General features: G+C 46.5%; 1 protein-coding gene across 1 annotated transcript; it reads right to left on the minus strand.

The window, feature by feature from the left end:
• Positions 1-2981: 2981 nt before the first annotated feature.
• LOC110090344 (uncharacterized) lies at positions 2982-14489 on the minus strand. The gene is made up of 6 exons (XM_020814003.3): positions 14361-14489; positions 13163-13806; positions 12133-12247; positions 9701-10029; positions 4954-6422; positions 2982-3541 (listed from the first exon to the last, which is right to left on the minus strand). The coding sequence occupies exons 1-6, from the start codon at positions 14374-14376 to the stop codon at positions 3154-3156; spliced, it is 2961 nt and encodes a 986-aa protein (XP_020669662.3). The 5' UTR covers positions 14377-14489; the 3' UTR covers positions 2982-3153.
• Between the last annotated feature and the right edge of the window lie 5108 nt (positions 14490-19597).

The following is a 19597-nucleotide window of genomic DNA, read 5'->3' on the forward strand; positions in this document are numbered from 1 at the left end:
TGTTTTTCTCATAAACCACCATGGCTGTCTATTTTCCTTTGTTAAATTTAAATATAGCATTGGATCATTTTTTTTAGCTCACTTGAACATTGACCACGGAGGTGGAGATTATTTTCCCAATGGAGGAAGAAAAGAAACAGCCACCATTCCTCTCCGGTGGTTTACCATTGTCACCATATGTGCAAGACTAACAAAACTTAAAACACTGCCATTGTCTGTGAAAGATCCTGTACCTCTACGAGCATTGCCTTCAGCTCCCTGTGGTCGCCAGGGGCTGCTTTCCAGAGGTCTCCCTATATCCATCCCCATTGGAAATATATTTGTTCTCTTCTACTGATCCAATTGTCTTATTCCTGGAAGAGAGCGGATGCCCCTTAGTCTGGAGCCTCCCCTGTGAATCATAGAACTCATAGAAAAGTGAAGTTGGACGGGGCCTGCAAGGTCATCAAGTCCAACCCCCTGCTCAAGGCAGCAGGAATACCATCAAAGCAGATCTGCCAGGGGGTTATTCCACCTTGAGTGACCTTGCTAAGAGTCTCTGCTCGTAATGGAGTCTAGCCACCTGCCAGCACTGCTCTGGCTTCTTCTGGTACACTCAATCTCCCTCACCATGTTAAGGTGTGCATCCAAGAAGGGATTCAGATACATAAGACAAAAAAGCTCTACAGAGAAACATTAAAATTGCCCAGAATATCATCGGGCTCCAGCTACCAACCCTGGATGACATCTTCACATCCCGCTGCCTGAGGAAGTCACACAGCATCCTGAGAGACTCTTCCCATCCTGCTTATAACTTTTTTTTGAACTGTTGCCGTCTGGCATAAGATATAGAACAATTAAGACTCGGACCACACGTTTTCTAAATAGTTTTTATCCTAGAGCTATAATTGCAATTAATAATGAGCTTAAAGACCACCAGTAGTGAATAATTAGTTGGACTGTGTTACTTGGCCTGCGGTGTAGACGTTTGTATTTTTAGTGGGTGGGGAGTTTTTGGGGAATTTTATGTGTGTGCATGTGTCTGGTCTCTGGGTGTCTGTGAATTTCATTGTATGGGTATACTGTGTATATACTTACAATGACAATTTATTATTATTATTATTATTATTATTATTATTATTATTATTATTATTATTATTATTATTATTATTATTATTATTATTATTATTATTATTATTATTATTATTATATTCAACTATGGGGAGAGGGGGGTTTAATACCTGAACCTCTACGACAATGTGGGCTATGCTCCTCAGAACGTCATGCTATAATAATTTAGCTAACTTTGATGGCAGGAATGGGGGAAAACCTCAATATGTTTAGGTGCTCACTTCTTGTTCCTACTATGGACTGTGCCAGGCCCCAAAATTGACAATTTTAAACAAACAGGAGCTGCCTATTTGTGCCTACTAGTTCCTGTTCTTTGTTTTTTTTAGAAGATGGGGGACTCTCCCAGGACCTCTGAAGGTGAAAACCACTATTTCTTTTTAATAGACTTTTTCTGGAAAAACAGAAACCACGTTGTTTCTGGCCTATTTTTACCGGGGTTCTTAAAAATGCCCTTGTGGAAACCACTTTGACCATGTTTGCTCCAAGGCGCCGTAAGGCTCTTCCTGTCATGATATGTCAGGGCTAACACACTTTGGGGACTGGGAAAAAAGGGAAAGCGACACACACACACACACCCTTTCCCCTTCCAGGGCTTCTGCATCCTTTGGACTGGGAGAAATGTAAGAGCATGGCTTCTCTCCCTCCAGCAAACCCCCGCCCCCAGTGCCTGGGACCAAAGTAAAGGTAAAGGTTCCCCTTGACAATTTTTGTCCAGTCGTGTTCGACTCTAGGGGGCGGTGCTCATCCCCGTTTCCAAGCCATAGAGCCAGCGTTTTGTCCGAAGATCACATGGTCAGTGCGACTTAGACACGGAACGCTGTTACCTTCCCACCGAGGTGGTCCCTATTTATCTACTCGCATTTGCATGCTTTCGAACCGCTAGGTTGGTGGGCGCTGGGACAAGCGACGGGCACTCACTCCATTGCGTGGATTTGATCTTATGACTGCTGGTCTTCTGACCCTGCAGCACAGGCTTCTGCGGTTTAGCCCGCAGCGCCACCACGTCCCTGCAAAGGGCGATTCTGTCCTGGGAACTGATTGGTGCTGCAAGATTCCCCCAACTAGGACGCAGAAAATTCAAAGCCCCTTTCCTGCAGACGAACCTCCACTGGGCGCTCTGCTGTGAGCAAAAGGCAAGGAAACTGTCCCTCCTGGGCTTGTCCTGAGACAAGGATCCCAAGACCAGATCACAAAAGGGCTTATTCCCAATGCAAGCTGCTACCCCCACCAGCCGGCCTCCGAAAAAGCGCTCATACCTGGGGTTCACGAAGAGAATCCCTTTCCCCAACACGAGTAAGGGGCAGCATGAACCAAAAGCTGAACCAACAGGTCCATCGAAGAAAACTAAAGCCACCCTGTTTTTCTGGGTGGCCTCTGCATCTTTTGTGTCAAGACGATTTAGACTGGTAACATTCTGGCTGAAGCGACTTGGGTTGCTGGATCAGGCCGCCCAGAATAGCTCCACAAAAATAGGACCTCCACAACCAAGGAAGGCTGTCTCTGAAATCAACTTTATTTTAAAATGGATGTTTCTTTGCAATGCCCAGGAACTCTGTGTAGTTCTGCCAATCCAAAGAAAATTTCCAGGATTCAAAATTTTACATCTCTTTTGCCAAGTTCTAATCAGGAGGCTGAATAACTACTGGTAACAATTAATTAGTTATAGTTCTAGGCTCCCCTTCAAAACTATATTTGGTGACAGTTATAGTTAAAATGTTTAAAAGTCACCTTTTATTTCTTGTTATTCAACAATAGCTAAAAGTTATTTTTAAAAAAAGCCAGCTGAACACTACAAGCTATGGGACTGTAATATGAAACACCCCTAAAGTAGTCTCCGGAAGCCTTAGAAATAAACAGAAACACACAAGATATAGAATAAGAAGTTTATCCATAGGATTAATAACAGAATGCCACAATAAGAAAATGGCTATTACAGTCTGCCCAGACCCTACCGCTGTAGCAATGATACCAAAAGAAGAATGCACAGAAATATGTTTAATCCTCGGAGACCCCCCCACATGTTTAACACTTCAAAAGCCGACTTCAGAACACGGCCTTGTTCTGCTTCAGGAGAACCAGCTGTTCGAACAGCTTGTCGCACATGGAGAACCCGTTGACCGTCACGGCGCTGCTCTCGGTCCCAAAGAGGCGATGCACGGCGGCGCTCGACGGCAACCCCGTGTTGTACTTCAGGAAAGTCTGCATGACGCGCGGAAAGGCGTGGAGCGACGAGACTTCTCTGCTGGGACACCTCAGGTAGTCCGAGACTTCCTCGTCGGCAATGTCCACGGCTGACTTCCTCCCCCTGGGCCGGATGTTGAAAAAATCATCCTCCAGGCTGTCTCCTTCCTGGTCTTTCTCTGAAGACCCTTCACTGTCCTCTCCGACGGTGCCCCTGATTTCGGCCTTCACCAGCGCTTCCATCATGTACCTGAAAGAGAGAAGATGGCAACAAGCTGACTTTGGAAAACCGAGGGAAAAAAATCTGTTTTTCATGGAGCCCTTTGTGGGCTTTATAGAATTCACGACTCATGGCTTGGAGTCACAGACCATGTGCCTAGGAAGAAATAGTAAAGATCAAGATCAACGTTCCCTCTGAGCTGCGAGGCCGCACAGCGCAGCATGGGGGCCGTGCAGCCGAGCCAGTGTTGCCCCCGCCCAGCACTCCGGAAAATTAGAGGGAACACTGATCAAGCTGGACTCCCCTCTGGGCCTCCTTGATGCAGGCTGGACTTGATGATCCACAGGGTCCCTTCCAGCTTTGCAGTTCTAAGATAATCTCAGGTAATATTCTTGGAGAACTGAATTGAAAGCCAATGGAGCCTCAAAGGGTGGGCACGCCTGATGCCCTGTCCCTGGGACAAACAACATGAGAAGACTGTCAAGTTTCACAAATCCCTCTTGCAAGATCGCAGGAACATCCCATGTTTGCCACTGTTGAGGAAAGAAGCAAAAGCATGGACTCCTCCTCATTCAGTGGCTCCCAGCCTTGGGTCCCCAGAGGTTATTGGACTGCAACTCCCAGAAACCCTGACCTGCACAGCTAGTGGCAAAGGCTTCTGGGAGTTGTAGTCCAAGAACATATGGGGACCCAAACTTGGGAAGCACTGTCCTACCCAGTTTCCCTGAAAATAAGACCTAACCTGAAAATAAGCCAGAGTAGGATTTTTCAGGATGTTCATAATATAAGCCCTACCCCAAAAATAAGCCCCAGTTAAGTGAAACCCCGCCCTCCACCCTTGTGTAGCAGCCACAAGATAAGATGACAGGACTGTACAGTGGTACCTCGCTAGACAATGACCCCGCTAAATGACAAATCTGCATAACAATGACGTTTTGCGATCGCTATAGCAATTTGCAAAACAGTGATTTCAATGGGCAATTTTCGCTGGATGTTGATTTGGTTTGTGCTTCACAGACCGTTTGTTCGCAAGACGACGATTTCTGATCGTCAGCTTCGCAAAATGGCTCCCCTGTGTTTTCCAGACCCATGGTTCACAGGACAGCCATTTTTAAAGCTGATCGCCGCTCGCAAAATGGCTTCCCTATGGGAGATCTTTGCTGGACGACGAGGTAATTTCCCCATTGGAACACATTAAACGGGTTTCAATGCATTCCAATGGGGAAAGGGTTTTCGCATGACGATGATTTCGCTAAACAGCGATTTTCATGAAACGAATTATCGTCGTCATACGGGGCACCGCTGTATTTGAATAAACGTAGATGGTTGTACATGAAAAAAAAACAAACGTTCCCCTGAAAATAAGCCCTAATGTGTTTTTTGGAGCAAAAATTAATGTTAAGACCCTGTCTTATTTTTGGGGAAACACAGTAGTTCCTTACCTGTTTGTCTGGGCCGTCTGGGCGGATTCCAGCCAGTCCACTTTGAAGCGGGGGTGCAGGCAGGCGGCCAGGAGAAGCTTCCTGTCCTCCCAGATGGGTGCAAAGCGCCTCTGCAGGGCTTCCCGCAGGCCCCTCAGGAGTGGGAAACAGTACGTGTACCGGACGGGCTTGTTCTCCAGCCCCTGCAGCTTGCGGTCCAGGTTGTACAGCGTCGGCAGCAGGTACCCCATGAACATCCCGTTCTCCCTCTGCAAGATGTCGAGGGACTGAGCCAGCGGCCCCATGATCTCCGTGTACTCCGCCACCACCAGGCTCTCCGCCGGCGTGATCCGAGCCAAGGAGCACTGGTCCATGACGGCGTCCATCTTGAGCGGGACCGTCGACAGGAGCTCGTTGAGTTGCTTCAAGGCCTCAAAGGTGGAGTTCCAGCTCGCCTTGTTGGGCAGCTTGAGACAGACGCCGCACTGCTGGTGGATGTACTGGACAATCTGGGCCGACTGGGTCTGCTTGGACCAGAGCTTCCTGCATTTCCCCATCAAGGAAGAAAAATGCTTCCTGAAAGGACCCAAAGGGCTGTTTTCAGAGGAGTCGGAAATCAGGGCCTCCAGGTCTTGCGTCGCCACCAGGTGAAGGGTGTGGCTGACACACCGCTGGTGGGCCGGCAGGCCAAAATCCTCAGTGGCTTCTTTCTCCGCCTTAATCCCCGTGTGTAACCGCTCGGAGATAGGCACAAACTCCACCTCGGCTTCTTCCCGGTCATTGCTGCTGCCGCCGCCGCCATCCTCCTCATCTGCACTTCCGTCTGCCGCGTCTCCCGGTTCCTTGCCTCTAAACACCCGCAACGCCTTCACAAAGTTGGACCCGCTGTCCGTGGTGGCGCACACCACCTTGTTGTGCACCCGGTACTGCATGTGGACGTCACGCAAGGCCTTGGCGAGGGCGTGCTGGCTGAGGCTCCCCTTCACGCGCTTGCACGCCAAGGCGGCAAACTCCCGCTTGAGGGTCGTCGGGCTGATCCAGTGGGCCGTCACCCCTAAGAAGCTCCTCTTGCCGTCCAGCCAGCAATCCACCGTGGTCGCCACGTACTCCACAGCCCCCATCCGGTTGGCGAGCGTGTCTCTCATGCTGGCTGCTCTTTTCTCGATCCTGTCCTTCAGGGTCTTGGCGCACATGATGGTGAGGTCTTTCGGAAGGCCAAGGAGGACCAAGCGGACAAAAGAGGGCTTGTCCACGATCTGGAGCGGCAGGGTCTCTTCCACGATGAAATCTATTATTTTCTTGTCGAGTATCCTTTGGGTGACACTCTCCTTGCTGCACCCCCACCTTTCGACGGCCGTCTGCTGTTGCTGCAGCTGCTTCGGGATTTTGAGAGCGGGAGAATTGTCGTCCATCTTCAGTTCTTCGGAATAACCTCGCCTCCGTCCCCTTTTGGCGCTCTCAATCAGTCTGAGTTTTTCAGGGTGTGCCCTCTGAGAAGGAAGAAGGAAAATATCATTCATCCTAGAGGGGGTAAACACGGAGAGCGTTCACAATTTCAAACACTGAAGTCAGAGGCTGGCGAGCCCGTGATGCTGCTGTGGATGCAAAGACTAAAAAAAAAAAACAAAAACAAAAAACTGTTTAAAACTGCAAAAAATGAAACCAGGAGTGTCCAAAAATCCACCTTTTGGTTTTGAGAAACACGGGTCATCTGGTCATTTAAAAGTTGGCTTTCAGCTCTTGGGAGGTTTCTAGAAGTGGCAGTACTACTCATTCTTGACACAGGAGTCTGGACTGCAGCAAAAGAGAATTAGGTTGTGTTGGAGTTTTCACAACCTCTCATGCTGCCTGGAGAAGGCGTGGCTGGGGAGGACCTTTTCTAGGCTGGGGTGGCTGTCAATCGACCCAGCACTAACCAATCACTATATTTTCCTGCCTCTGGTGACAAAGAGAGCGCCACCTCCCCACTGACAGCTTTTCCCCTCTACGGTTGAAGTCTGTTGCTGAAAGCAGGCCTGCTTGTCAGGCTGCTGTTCAATTGTAAAGAATGAAACATTTTTATGTTTTCTTACTGATGTCTAAGAATGAGTTCTTGAGGCTGTTAAGTGGCAGTTGATGAGGAAAAGTGATGGACTAATCTGGGAGACTTGAAGCTATTCTACTCTGTGAATCCCTGTCCTTCTGCTGTGCAGCTGTGGGAATTGAAAGAAAAATTCAAAACTCTGCAGCAGGTTGCCTGTGACAAAGGCCACATTCTGTTTAAGGAGTGCCTTTCCCAGTAGTGGCCTACCTGGGATTTAAGATCAGCTGGAGATGCTTTCCTGGTAGTACTACTGTGGCCCAGAGGGTTATACAATGTGGCAGAGCCTTTTCAGTGACAGCACCCTAGGTACGGAGTTCTGTTTCTTTAGACATCCATTTGTCTCCCACTTTTCAGTTAAAAGCACACCTATTTATACTAAAGGACATTCAGATGTTTGAGTTGTCTCAGGGTGTAGCTTATTTGCATTGTACTTTTCATGTACTGCAGCCCAAACTCTGCTCATGACCCGGGGTTCAATCTTGGGGTTCAACCTTCAAGGTTCACTAAGCCTTCCATCCTTTTGAGCTTCAGGTTGGTAAACTGAGTACTCAGCTCATGGGGGAGGGCAATGTGTAGCCCGCATAATTCAATTGTAAACTGCCTAGAGAGTGCTTTGAGTGTTATGGGGTGGTATATCAGCAGCACAGTTTTACTTTTTTAATGGATTTTTTGCAGACATTTATAATTTATTTGTTCAGATCATGGTGAGGAGTCTAAAAAAAAAAGAAAGAGGGATATTTTTCCAAATTTGTCAGCAGCCTGAAGGTTGCATTCTCCTTTTTAAAAAATGCAGTAGCTATGTATTACAAAGATTACTACATTTTTAAACTAACTGAAAATTAGTTTCTAACAAAGAAAAATGTGTTTTCTTTTAAAAAAATGAAAAAAGCCCCTTGCACCTTCCAATCGTAATTTTTTTTTAACAAAGATTAAAAACATTGTTCAGTATGGGTCCTCCTTCAAAATGTCCCAGATTTGCTCCACATACTTATAGTGGGTACACAAGAGACCTTTTTAAGCAAAACAACAAAACAAAACAAAACAAGTTAGAATCTGGGATTTTAAATCTGTTTTTATGAAGATGATTAACCATGCCCTGAGCTCCTTTGAGAAAAATCAGCATGTTGCTTGGATTAATAATAAAACAATAACAAAATCTCTCTTGGTTAATATTTACAATACTATCCAATAACCATCAAACGCTACCACCCTTTTAATTTTTATTTACATCACTCTTCTTACGGAGAATCATGCAGTAGTTTCTGAAAATTGCAGCTGTGTTAGCCTGTGCTTAGCATATCAGGCCAAAAACTAAATACAGTGGTGCCTCGCATAGCGAATGCCTCGCTTAGCGATGAATTCGCATAGCGATGGGGTTTTCCGGGGAAAATACTGCCTCGCATAGCGATGTTTCCTATGGAGGAAACTCGCATAGTGATGGTTGGGGCCATGCTTCGCATAGCGAATGCTGTCAATGGTCCCGTTTCGCTTAGCGATGTTTGCAAAAAGAGCGGGAAAACTGGCTGTGTTGCAATGCTAATTTCTTGTTTTCCTCAAATCCTAACTGCCAGTACCCAGGATACATTGTGCCTGTGCGGGGAAGGTATAAAACCCCTTGCCCATGCATCCTTGGTTCACTCTCCCATGTGCGCTTCCAAGGTTGGCATTTGTCACTTTGGACTGTGTTTTGGGGGTGCATCCTGTGCTTGAGCAAGAGAAGGTAAGCTTGCATTTCTGAAATGCTACATGTTTTTTGCAAGGGGGATTTTGGGTCTGTGCATTTGTGTGGGATTTTTCTGTTTTAAATGTTTTCTTTCTGCCATGTGGGGATGTTGGGTCTGGCTGGCTCTGGCTTTGGTTATGGGGGGGGGTTAATTGGGGGAATTGCAGGGTTTTTTTTTGCTGGGGGTTTCTGTGCTGGGACTGCTGTTTCTGGTGGAGTTATGCTTGCCTGAGCCTGGGATTGGGGTCCTCAACTGAAAAGCCATTTTACAACTTTTTTTTCTATGTGCCTGGCTGCCCATGGGGTGGGGGGGGATGGGGTCCAAGGGTGCTGGAGGCACACTGGGACTGCTGTTTCTGGTGGAGTTATGCTTGCCTGAGCCTGGCATTGGGGTCCTCAACTGAAAAGCCAAATTACATTTGCACCCGTTTTAGAAGGTGCAGAAAATATTCCAAGCATTTAAACCCATTTTTGCCCCTTGTATGACACATTTAAAATTGCAAAAATTGACTTCGCAAAGCCCTTGAAATGTATTGAGTCAGCTTCAATACATTCCAATGGAGGATACATTGTTTCGCTTAGCGATGTTTCCTATGGGTTTTTTCGCGTAACGATGGCAATCCGTTCCAATTGGAACGGATTAACCGGTTTCCAATGCATTCCTATGGGAAATGGTGTTTCGCATAGCGATGGTTTCACATAGCGATGTTTTTTTTGGAATGAATTAACATCGCTATGCGAGGCACCACTGTAAAAAGGAAGGGAGGAGACAAAAATGTTGTGGCACCTTAAAGCCTAATTGCTCTATTTTAAGGTGAGCTTTTGTGGATGAGTCAACTTCTTCAGACGCAAGAGTGAGGTCTTAACGTCTGAAGAAGTGGACTCGTCCATGAAAGCTGGCCTTAAGCCATACAGTTCTTTCCCTCTCGTCTCTTCCGAGGGCCAGCGGCGCCGAGGCTCACCTCCAAGTGCTTCTTCAGGTTGGAGGAGGAGGTGATTGCCGAGCTCACGTTTTTGATCGCTGGCAGACAGTAATTGCATTGCACGATCAGGTTTTTCCCCTTCTGGCGCACGTAGGTGAAGGCTTGCTCAAAGCCGGACCAGGGAATCTTCCGCCGCGGGGCTGCAGCTTTGGACTGCGACGCTGCGTCCTGCTCTGGCACAGCAACCTCCGGAACTCGCACCTGAACAATCGTTGGGGATTTGGTTGCGCTCCTGAGTGCTGCTGCTCCCAGGACGGGTGTCTCCAACTGACTGGTGCCAGCCTCTGGCACAGGAGCGGCAGGAGCGCCTGCAAATTCGGAAAACAAGTCCGTCTCATTTCGAGAAACAGGGTTTAAAAAGCAGACGTGATTTTCAAAATCACAGCTTGATCATGAACTCAGATGACCCAAGTTTCCTTAGGCGACGGTACCTAAGAAATCACCTGGCACTAAAAAGCCCATTGAAATGCAGGGTGAAGACTCTGCTCCCAACCTGAGTTCAATCCCAAGGGGCTCAAGGAAGCTGGTTTGAGAATAATTCAGTCTTCCACCATCCTTCTGAGGTTAGAAAATTAATTTTTATGTCTTTCATTTGCTTTATTTATAGGCTGTCTTTCTCACAATAAAGGGACCCAAGGTGGCTGGTGGGGAGCAATGTGTAGCCCGCATATTTAAATTTTAAACTGCTCAGAGAGTGCTTTAAGCATTAGGGGGGCCAGTAGATAATCAGCAGGCTTTATGTCTTAAAGTAGTCTTCACTAAAATAATAATAATAAAGCAACAATACGCAATTAAATTGTCAACGTTTCCTTCTCATCCAATAGTTCCTTTCTAAACAGCAAATTCACAGATTGATAAATGCTTGAAAGGATTGTCAGCCAAACCCAAACGAGAGCTAATGAGAAACCAAAAGGAAGCCTCAATGTCCTTTTGGGGAGGAAGAATGTCACAGTTTGCAGAACAGGCAACATTAAGAGGGGGGAAAAAACCTAATGCAAAGACTCCCTGAAACAGATCCAGAAGAACAGAGGATGTTCAGTCGGGCCCAAGATGCTGACCGTCTCTTGAAGAAAGGAAATAGAAAAGCATTTAGGCAGTGGTGGAGCAGAGTATCCGGCAAGAGGCCAATTCTGGTTGGAACGCATTTTGCCATCTTGCAGCCCTCTTGTTTGCTGTTGTGCCTAATGTATTGCCTTGCCTCCTCTCCTCCTTTGTTCTTCTGCCTCATGTGTGCATTTTCTTTGCATGTGAATGAACTCTAGACTCAAGGGAACAGGCGGTTCCAACCTGCTGAGCATCTGCCTGCTGCAGGCCCCAGGGAAGCCCCAACCTACTTTGCCGCCTAAGGCCAAGAGGCAAAGGATACTCCCAGCTCACTCAAGTCCAGACACACAGCACCCAAACCTAGGCAAACTATTTGGACGCCTGAGGCAGGAGGTCCCACAAGTGCCTTTCCCATGATTGGCAGCCGAAACACAATAAAAGGAATTAAATAATAATTTGCCTCTTGGGACAGCCATAATTATGGTGCCAAAGGTGGCCACCCTGCTTGAATCAGTGGGCAATGGTAGCACTTAGGAAGCTGTTATACTCAGTTAGCAATTCATCCTTCTCACCCAGCACTGCTAATATACAGTGGTGCCTCGCTTAACAAGCGCACCGTTTAACGACAAATCCACATAGCAACACGTTTTTTGCGATCGCTAATGCAATTGCATTGCGATGTTTTAGGTAGCAAAACATCGCATTGCGATGATTGGTAAGCGTTTCGCTTACCAATCTTTGCATTGCGATGTCTAGAAAACAGCTGATCGGCGGTTCCAAAATGGCCTCCGGGTGCAGAAAATGGGCCGCCCGCAGCGTTTTCGCGCCCTGGCCTCGCTTACCAAGGTGGCGAAAATGGCAACTGGATGGGGAATCTTCGCTTACCGGTGAGTTTCCCCCCCATAGGAACGCATTAAATTGAGTTTAATGCGTTCCTATGGGGTTTTACATTCCGTATAGCGGTGTTTCCGGATAGCGACGTTAATCCTGGAACGGATTAACGTTGCTATGCAGGGCACCACTGTATTCATCATCATCATCACCTTAGAATTCCAGAGCTGGAAGGGACCCTATGGATCACTGAGACTAGCTTCTGTCAAGGAGGCACTGTGGGGAATTGAACTCCCAACCTCTGGCTCCACAGCCAGATGCCTCAACCACAGAGCTCTCCAGCAGTTCTAATCTCTGGCAACAATTGGTTCTCCAAGGTCTGATATAGGATTCTTTCCTTGCCCTACCTGGAGTTCACTGGCGCTCCCTTGAAATCTCCCATCCAAGCCCTGACCAGCCCTGACCCTGCTTAGCTTCCAAAATGAGACGAGACCCTGGGTGCTGAGGGTGGAGAGAGTTCAAGAGGTCAGTCCTACCCATCAAGATGGCTTCCTCCTCTTCCTCTGCGGAGATGCAGATTTCCACAGCATCCGACATTTCTTGCTCTGAGGTCGGGGAATGAACAAACGCCTCCTCCACTAATCCAGTCCCCTGAAATATAAGGGTGCATTACTCACTGAGAGGTCCACAGCTTAAAAGCTTTGGAAGCACAGGATGTGTCGTCCTTGCTGAAACTAAGCTGAAACTTTTTTACATGCTAGGCGTCCCTGTGGGGTGAGAATGTTCTCTAAGTGAAAGCAAAGGTGGGATGATGGGTGTTGTAGTCCAACACGTCTGCAAAGCACTAGACTAGGAAAAGCTGCCTTGCAGGGATCTAAAAACCTATTCAGGACATACAGTGGTGCCTCGCTTGACGAGGATAATCCATTCCAGCAAAATCGCTGTAGAACAAAATTTTCGTCAAGCGAAATGAAAAAACCCATTGAAATGCATTGAAAACCGGTTCAATGTGCTCCAATGGGCGAAATACCTTAGAGTCCAGCGAAGATCCTCTATAGGGCGACCATTTTCCAGTGCCTGTCTTGCGAAAAAGCCTTCCTAAACACAGCGGGGAGCCATTTTAAACAGCGGGCAGCCGTTATGAAACCCAACAATCAGCTGTTTTCTGATCGTCGTTAAGTGGAAAATCGCTTCCCAAAGCAGGGAACCAATCATCGTAAAGTCAATTTTCCCTATCTAAACATCGTTAAGCAATTTCCTTATCTAACAAGGTAATTGTCAAGCGGGACACCACTGTACTGCAGTTTTATCCTCAGAACAACTTTGTGAGTTAGGTCACAATTTCCTTTCCCAGCTCATAGGGACTAAAACCTTGATCGTCTAAGTCCCACCCAAAATTCTAACCCTAATGCCATCCGTCCAGGCCGACACTTTCCACATTTTGCTCCCACACAGTGTACATCCAAACGCCCTTGAAAAACCCATACGCAGGATATCTGTGGCATCGCCTTTTCAGTGGTTTCAGCAAGACCTGAGGACAGCGAACCCCTTTAACAACATCCCTACCTTTTGTTCACAGTTCTCGGACTCCTGCAGCCTCAGGAGGAAGCTCTCAGCCAAGGCCAGGGCCTGGGCGCAGGTGGCCGGACCGCTTTTGCAGACCCAGATCTGCATCTCCAGAGGCAGGATGGTCAGAAACTGCTCCAGGATCACCAGGTCCACAATCTGCTCTTTAGTGTGTCTCTCTGGAACCAGCCACTGGTGGCAAAGTTCCTGGAGCTCACTCAGAACCGCTCGGGGCCCCTCAATCTCCTTGTAACAGAAGTGCCGGAAGTGCTGGCGCTTGATCTCCAAGGAGTGAGCATCCTCCTCCATTGGGATCTGTCCCTTTGGTCTTCCGAAAGGTCCTGAACTCTCAGAGGCTTCTCGGGTTTTCCCACCAAGGCCAGGCAAAGTATGTGTCCTCATTCCCTCTCTGGCCAACTGGCTGGGGTCCTTCACTGCTTGATAAGGAGACTTAAACTCCTTCATCTCTTCCTTCGGGACAGGCTCCAATAACCGCGATGGCCTCCACACTGAATAAGGAGAAAGAACTGGGTTTGAGTCTTTCTGGGCTCGTAGCTCTTCATACAGTTCTTGCTTGTTTTGTGCTGAAGCAGCTCCAGGCAGGAATGCATGAGTCCCGGACATTTTTGTTCCTGCTTGTACCGCTGCAGATGAAAGACAGAATTCAGTTTTGACAGATGCAACATAACGCCTCTAATGCACAGGTTCCCATCCTGTGACCCGCAAAGGGGTCACAAACTCTTTGCTGGGAGTCTCATCTCAGAAGCTTCAGGTTCAAGACCCCCCACTGGTCCATTAATCTCACTCAGAGACATGCGATCTACCCCACCCGCACCCCCTTTTCTTTCCACCAGACCCGCCTGATAGGATCGTATCGTTGTCGAGGACAACAGTGGGGGAGAAGCCACTATATCACATTTGGCAAAACACGGGATATAAATGCAATGAAGAAGCAGGCTAGATAAGTAAATGAGTAAACGACAGGCGTCTACTCAAAAGCAGTCCTTTACTTTATTAATTTGATCCGAAATAACTATATATGGAATCCCAACATTAAAAGTATTGAATGATTCCCCCCCAAAACGTGAAAGTAGGAGGGCAGGGACCGTTCTTTGGATCCCCGCTTGATCCCCTTTCATTATAGATCCCCTCCAGGCAACAGACAAACTTAGGATCCCCTTCCCGGCTTGCAACTCGCCTTTCCGTCTTTGCATTTCAAACTCCTCGGGTTCCTCTCAAAGCCCCTCCATTCCTCCGAGGACCGAGAAACACACAAAGGGCAGTTTCTCACCCGGGAAAAGAAGCGTGTGGGACAGGAAATGGACTATGGGTTTCCGCTTCCCCACCCCTTGCGCTCTCTGGACCTTTCTAGGCGCGAAAGCTCTGTGGCTTTAACCCCTCCAGCCGCGGCCACTGACTGCCGCAGAGTGAATACAGTACATCAGTCAGCAGTTAAGGGGCGGCTGGAGGACTCGTTTATTTTTTGCTGCAAAACGCTTAACAAGGCTTTTGGAAGCCATGACATGCAACCCAATGCTTCAAGGCTAAATGCTCCTGTTCGGAGCATTCAGCCAGCCAAGCCCACCCCGAGCCCATTCCCTTCCATACCACAGCAAGCTCAGTGGGGTACGTGGAGAGCCAGAGGCTGGGAGTTCAATTCGAAGATGATGCAGAGCTGGAAGGGACCCTATGGGTCATCGGGTCCAGCCCCTCTCAAGGAGGCACTGTAAGAAATTAAAGTGAAGGCTATCATGCCTTGGACAACATCACAGAAAGGCAAAACAGTCTGGGGGAAAAATACTGATGGAGAAAAATTGAAAACATCAAGATTAAATAGGAGATGGATAGATGTAGGGTTTGCAAGACCTGAGCTGTTCATGGTAGGAGGTTTTGGAGGTCACCGATTCACAAGACCTCTGTTAAGTCTGAAAGCAACTTTTAGGGTTCCCACCCCAAGATTTATGTACCTCTGCAAAGTTCGGTACTACTCCAGGGTTGCTGCTTCTGTGAGATGCGTTCAGTTCTGTGCCCCTCACTCCAAACCCATCCTTTGGTTTGGAATAATCAGTAGCTAATCATTGGCACAAGGTGCCGGTGGATGGGTTTTAATCACCCTCAACTGCCCTCAAGTCAATTCTGACTTACGGCATCCCTTTTCAGGCTTTTCTAGGTAGCGAATACGCAGAAGTGATTTCCTATTCCCTTCTTCTGGGGCTGCCTTGGGACTGTGCAGCTTGCCCAAAGCCACAGAGGCTGGCCCTTCTGGATATACAGTGGGGGACTGAAGTTCCAACCTCTAGTTCCACAGCCAGATAACTAAACCATTTAGCCAGCCAGCCAGCTGGATGGGTCTTAGGGTTCCAATAATAATAATAATAATAATAATAATAATAATAATAATAATAATAATAATAATAATAATAATAATAATAATAATAATAATAATAATAATAATAATAATAGATAAGTAGATCCCACTGCTTATCAAAGGCCCGCTCAGCCCTGTCTAATGTTTCCCTGGGTCTCCAAAAGGGATGAGGTAACAAATCTCAAGGTAAGCAGCCCAGGAGAGTAAGGAAGTTTGATTTCTTCTGTGTGAGGTGTCTTCAAGGTGTGGGTGCTCCTCTCTCCTGATTCTCAATTTATGCTAGAATTTAGTGGCTCAACACAAAGAGACTTGTTCGTATGTTGCACTTGCTTCCCTCCCTAATTCAGGAGAAGTTGTCTTTTAATGATGCAAGTTGCCTCTTTCTACTCACTGTTCTTAGCTTTAAATATTGTCCTTTAATGATATAAGCCACTGTTGTATACTCATGGTTACCACTTTAAATGTGGTCTCTCGAGGATTTGCTGCATTGGGTCCTTTTTAAGGAGAAAAGCGGGGATAAAATATTTTAAATAAGTAATAAATTAATTAATTTAAATATGCAAATACACACCAAAGTCAATCACTTTCATTAAAAGCCAGTATATTAAATGCCCCCTTTTCTGTTAGCAAATTGCCACTTTCTGTTAATTGCCAAATTTACAATATTATCCATTTTAATATGTTTGCTTCTATCAGGAACCTTTCAGGGTGGGGACACATGGCAGCGCTCAGCTGGGGGCTCACCAACCCCACCATCATTTTCTTAATTTTGTAGAGTGACGTCGGTGGTGAACCTAGAGGGTCCCATGCCCCACATTTCAGTCCAACCGGGAGCCCTGCTTAAACTCGTTCAAATGGCAAGCTAAACTCTGGGCCAAACTAGGCATTGCATTCAGTGTCTCTCTCTTCCAGGTAGAGAAATGTTGGCCTTGCAGGTAACGGTTGACCTATGCCATTCTACATTGACCATCTCCGCTGAGGCTTCTGGGAATCGTAGTCCACAATATCCAGAGGGCCAAAGAGTAGCTTTGTTTCCTCACAGCTCTGTCCATTTTATATATTTAGGTCACTGGCTCTACCAAGTCAGATGCAAAGTGCCACTCTTCGATTATCAAGGCATACCTAATTTGATCCAAAACAAGAAGTGGATATCTTTTCTTCTTAAACTTAGAAACCCATGGCCATGTAGTCCCTTACTTTCTCCCCGTATTAAACATATCTAGTCTTGTCCCTTTCACATATTCTTCTTTATGTGCCAGGATGAAAAACTTAAAAATAAAAACCCACATCTGTTTACTTAGATATTTTTTCACAGTAGATACATGTATGTTTAGAGAATGGCTCAAAAACTCCAGGAATGATCAAGAAAACTGTAACTCGTCATTTAATAAGCACATCACAAAACTTTAGCTGCATTCCTTTTCTCCACCCCTACCCTCAATACTTGGGCAGTCGCAACACTTTTAGCAACACAGCAATGGGCAAGCTATAAAAAGACTTACAAGGAAATAGGGTCATAACAACGGAAGGCCTTAAAAGGAAGCCGTTTCAGAGTCAAAAGTACTGTATCCCAAATGCAAAAAGCCATAAAGCAGGCACACCCATAACCATAAGTGGCCAACATCACACCCACAAGCCTTAGGAAATATAGTATAGAGATATGTTGAAATAATTTAGTTTTTTTTACAAGAAAACAAAAAGTTTAATTTTTTAAAATTATTATTATTATATATACTATTATATATATAGAGAGAGAGAGAGACTAGAGATGGGCACACACCAATTCCTCCCTGTTCATCAAAGTATTGCTGCTCCCCAACCTTGCCTCCTTAGCCAATCAGCCACCCACCAGGCCCAGCTTGCTTGTTTTTCCCACCCCCTTGGCTGATCTCCCAATCAGGAGCAAGAGGACAGACTTCTCTGCCCCGCCCTTTTCTCTGAGTGGGAGATCAGCCAAGAGGGCAGGGCAGAGGAGCCTGAGCTGTTGCCGGGACTGGTAGATCTGTTGAACATCCGGGAGGCTGGGCCTGCTGAGTGGCTGATTGAGCCAGAGGAGGGCAGCAGCAGTTCCTGGGCTGCCACCTTCACGAACTGGGACGAACCAGTTTGTGCCCATCTCTATATAGGAACTTTCTAGTTAAATCATAATCTGCTACCTCATAGGATTGCCTCGTTAAAGGTGAAAAAAAGTATTTAAAAGCTATTTGAAAATCATAAACTTTTCTGTAACAGGACAGTAATCACATTTTTTGATAAAAATGTTGATACTGAACGATGCACAAAGGTTTGAAGCCCTCAACCACAGGGGGAGGTGGACCATATTTCTGATCCTAAAAGGAGCCAACCTCAAATTTCTAGGCGCACGAAATTTTCAGAGCTAAAGATTTTCGTCTCTTTTCAAGCACACCATGAGAACACCAGAACACCAAGTGAAATAAATATCCTTTCGGAAGTATGTACTTGACCCTCTAGCTAACAGCATGGCAAAACAAAAAACAAAAAAGGGACATTCTGCAAAGTTCCAGCTCTTGCGGGGTTCTTCCTCGAGATGGAGAGCTAAGTTTCCAAAACACGAATAACAGGCAACTCCATCCTCACCCTCTGCTCGAAAGAAAATTTGAAAAATTCCAGACCAGTTTGTTTTCTCGATATATACAGTACAATTTCATGTTCCAGCTGAAGTTTTTCTTCAAGACACTCTTTTTAAACAGGAAACTGGGGTCAACTGGTTTGCCAAAGAACAAACAGACGATAAGAATTCGGAGAAATGTTTGAGACTGATCTTCAAATTCTTCTTCCTTAAGGTTCCTTACTCCTTCCTTCAGAGGAAGATCTGAATAACCTCTATGAAGACTCCCTACCCCCATCCCAGGTATTGCAGTGTGTGTGTGTGTTTAGTCGTTTAGTCGTGTCCGACTCTTCGTGACCCCATGGACCAGAGCACGCCAGGCCCTCCTGTCTTCTACTGCCTCCCGGAGTTGTGTCAGGTTCATGTTGGTTGCTTCGCAGACACTGTCCAGCCATCTCATCCTCGGTCGTCCCCTTCTCCTCTTGCCATCACACTTTCCCAACATCAGGGTCTTTTCCAGGGAGTCTTTTCTTCTCATTAGATGGCCAAAGTACTGGAGCCTCAGCTTCAGGATCTGTCCTTCCAGTGAGCACTCAGGGTTGATTTCCTTTAGAACTGATAGGTTTGTTCTCCTTGCAGTCCAGGGGATTCTCAAGAGCTTCCTCCAGCACCACAATTCAAAGGCATCAATTCTTCGGCGGTCTGCTTTCTTTATGGTCCAGCTCTCACTTCCATACATCACGACAGGAAAAACCATAGCTTTGACTATTCGGACTTTTGTTGGCAAGGTGATGTCTCTGCTTTTCAAGATGCTGTCCAGATTTGTCATCGCTTTCCTCCCAAGAAGAAGGCGCCTTTTAATTTCAGGGCTGCTGTCTCCATCTGCAGTGATCATGGAGCCCAGGAAGATAAAATTTGACACTGCCTCCATATCTTCCCCTTCTATTTCCCAGGAGGTGATGGGACCAGTGGCCATGATCTTAGTTTTTTTGATGTTGAGTTTCAGACCGTTTTTTGCACTCTCCTCTTTCACTCTCATTACAAGGTTCTTTAATTCCTCCTCACTTTCTGCCATCAGAGTGGTATCATCTGCATATCGGAGGTTGTTGATATTTCTTCCGGCAATCTTAATTCCGGCTTGGGTATCTTCCAGTCCAGCCTTCCGCATGATGTATTCTGCATATAAGTTAAATAAGCTGGGGGACAATATACAGCCTTGCCGTACTCCTTTCCCAATTTTGAACCACTCAGTTGTTCCATGACCAGTTCTAACTGTTGCTTCCTGTCCCACATATAGGTTTCTCAGGAGACAGATAAAGTGGTCAGGCACTCCCATTTCTTTAAGAACTCCCATTTCTTTAAGCCGAAAGGTATTGCAGAGGATTGTGGAAAAAGTAGGTTTCATGCTGTTAAGGAAGACTTTCATCTTTGGTCTGTCAGCTAAGGAAATATTATGCCAAGAAAAGGATGCTGGAAATGATCCCCAAACCGTCTTTTG

Source organism: Pogona vitticeps, chromosome 2 (assembly GCF_051106095.1).
Source record: "Pogona vitticeps strain Pit_001003342236 chromosome 2, PviZW2.1, whole genome shotgun sequence".
In the NCBI taxonomy this organism is placed as follows: Eukaryota; Metazoa; Chordata; class Lepidosauria; order Squamata; family Agamidae; genus Pogona; species Pogona vitticeps.

Excerpts from the sequence above, each read along its gene's own strand:
- LOC110090344 (XM_020814003.3), bottom strand. Across the intron at positions 6,423-9,700 it reads ACCTGAAGAAGCACTTGGAG|AGGGCACACCCTGAAAAACT; the intron begins GTGAGCCTCGGC and ends CTTCCTTCTCAG. Across the intron at positions 3,542-4,953 it reads CAGACGGCCCAGACAAACAG|GTACATGATGGAAGCGCTGG; the intron begins GTAAGGAACTAC and ends TCTCTCTTTCAG.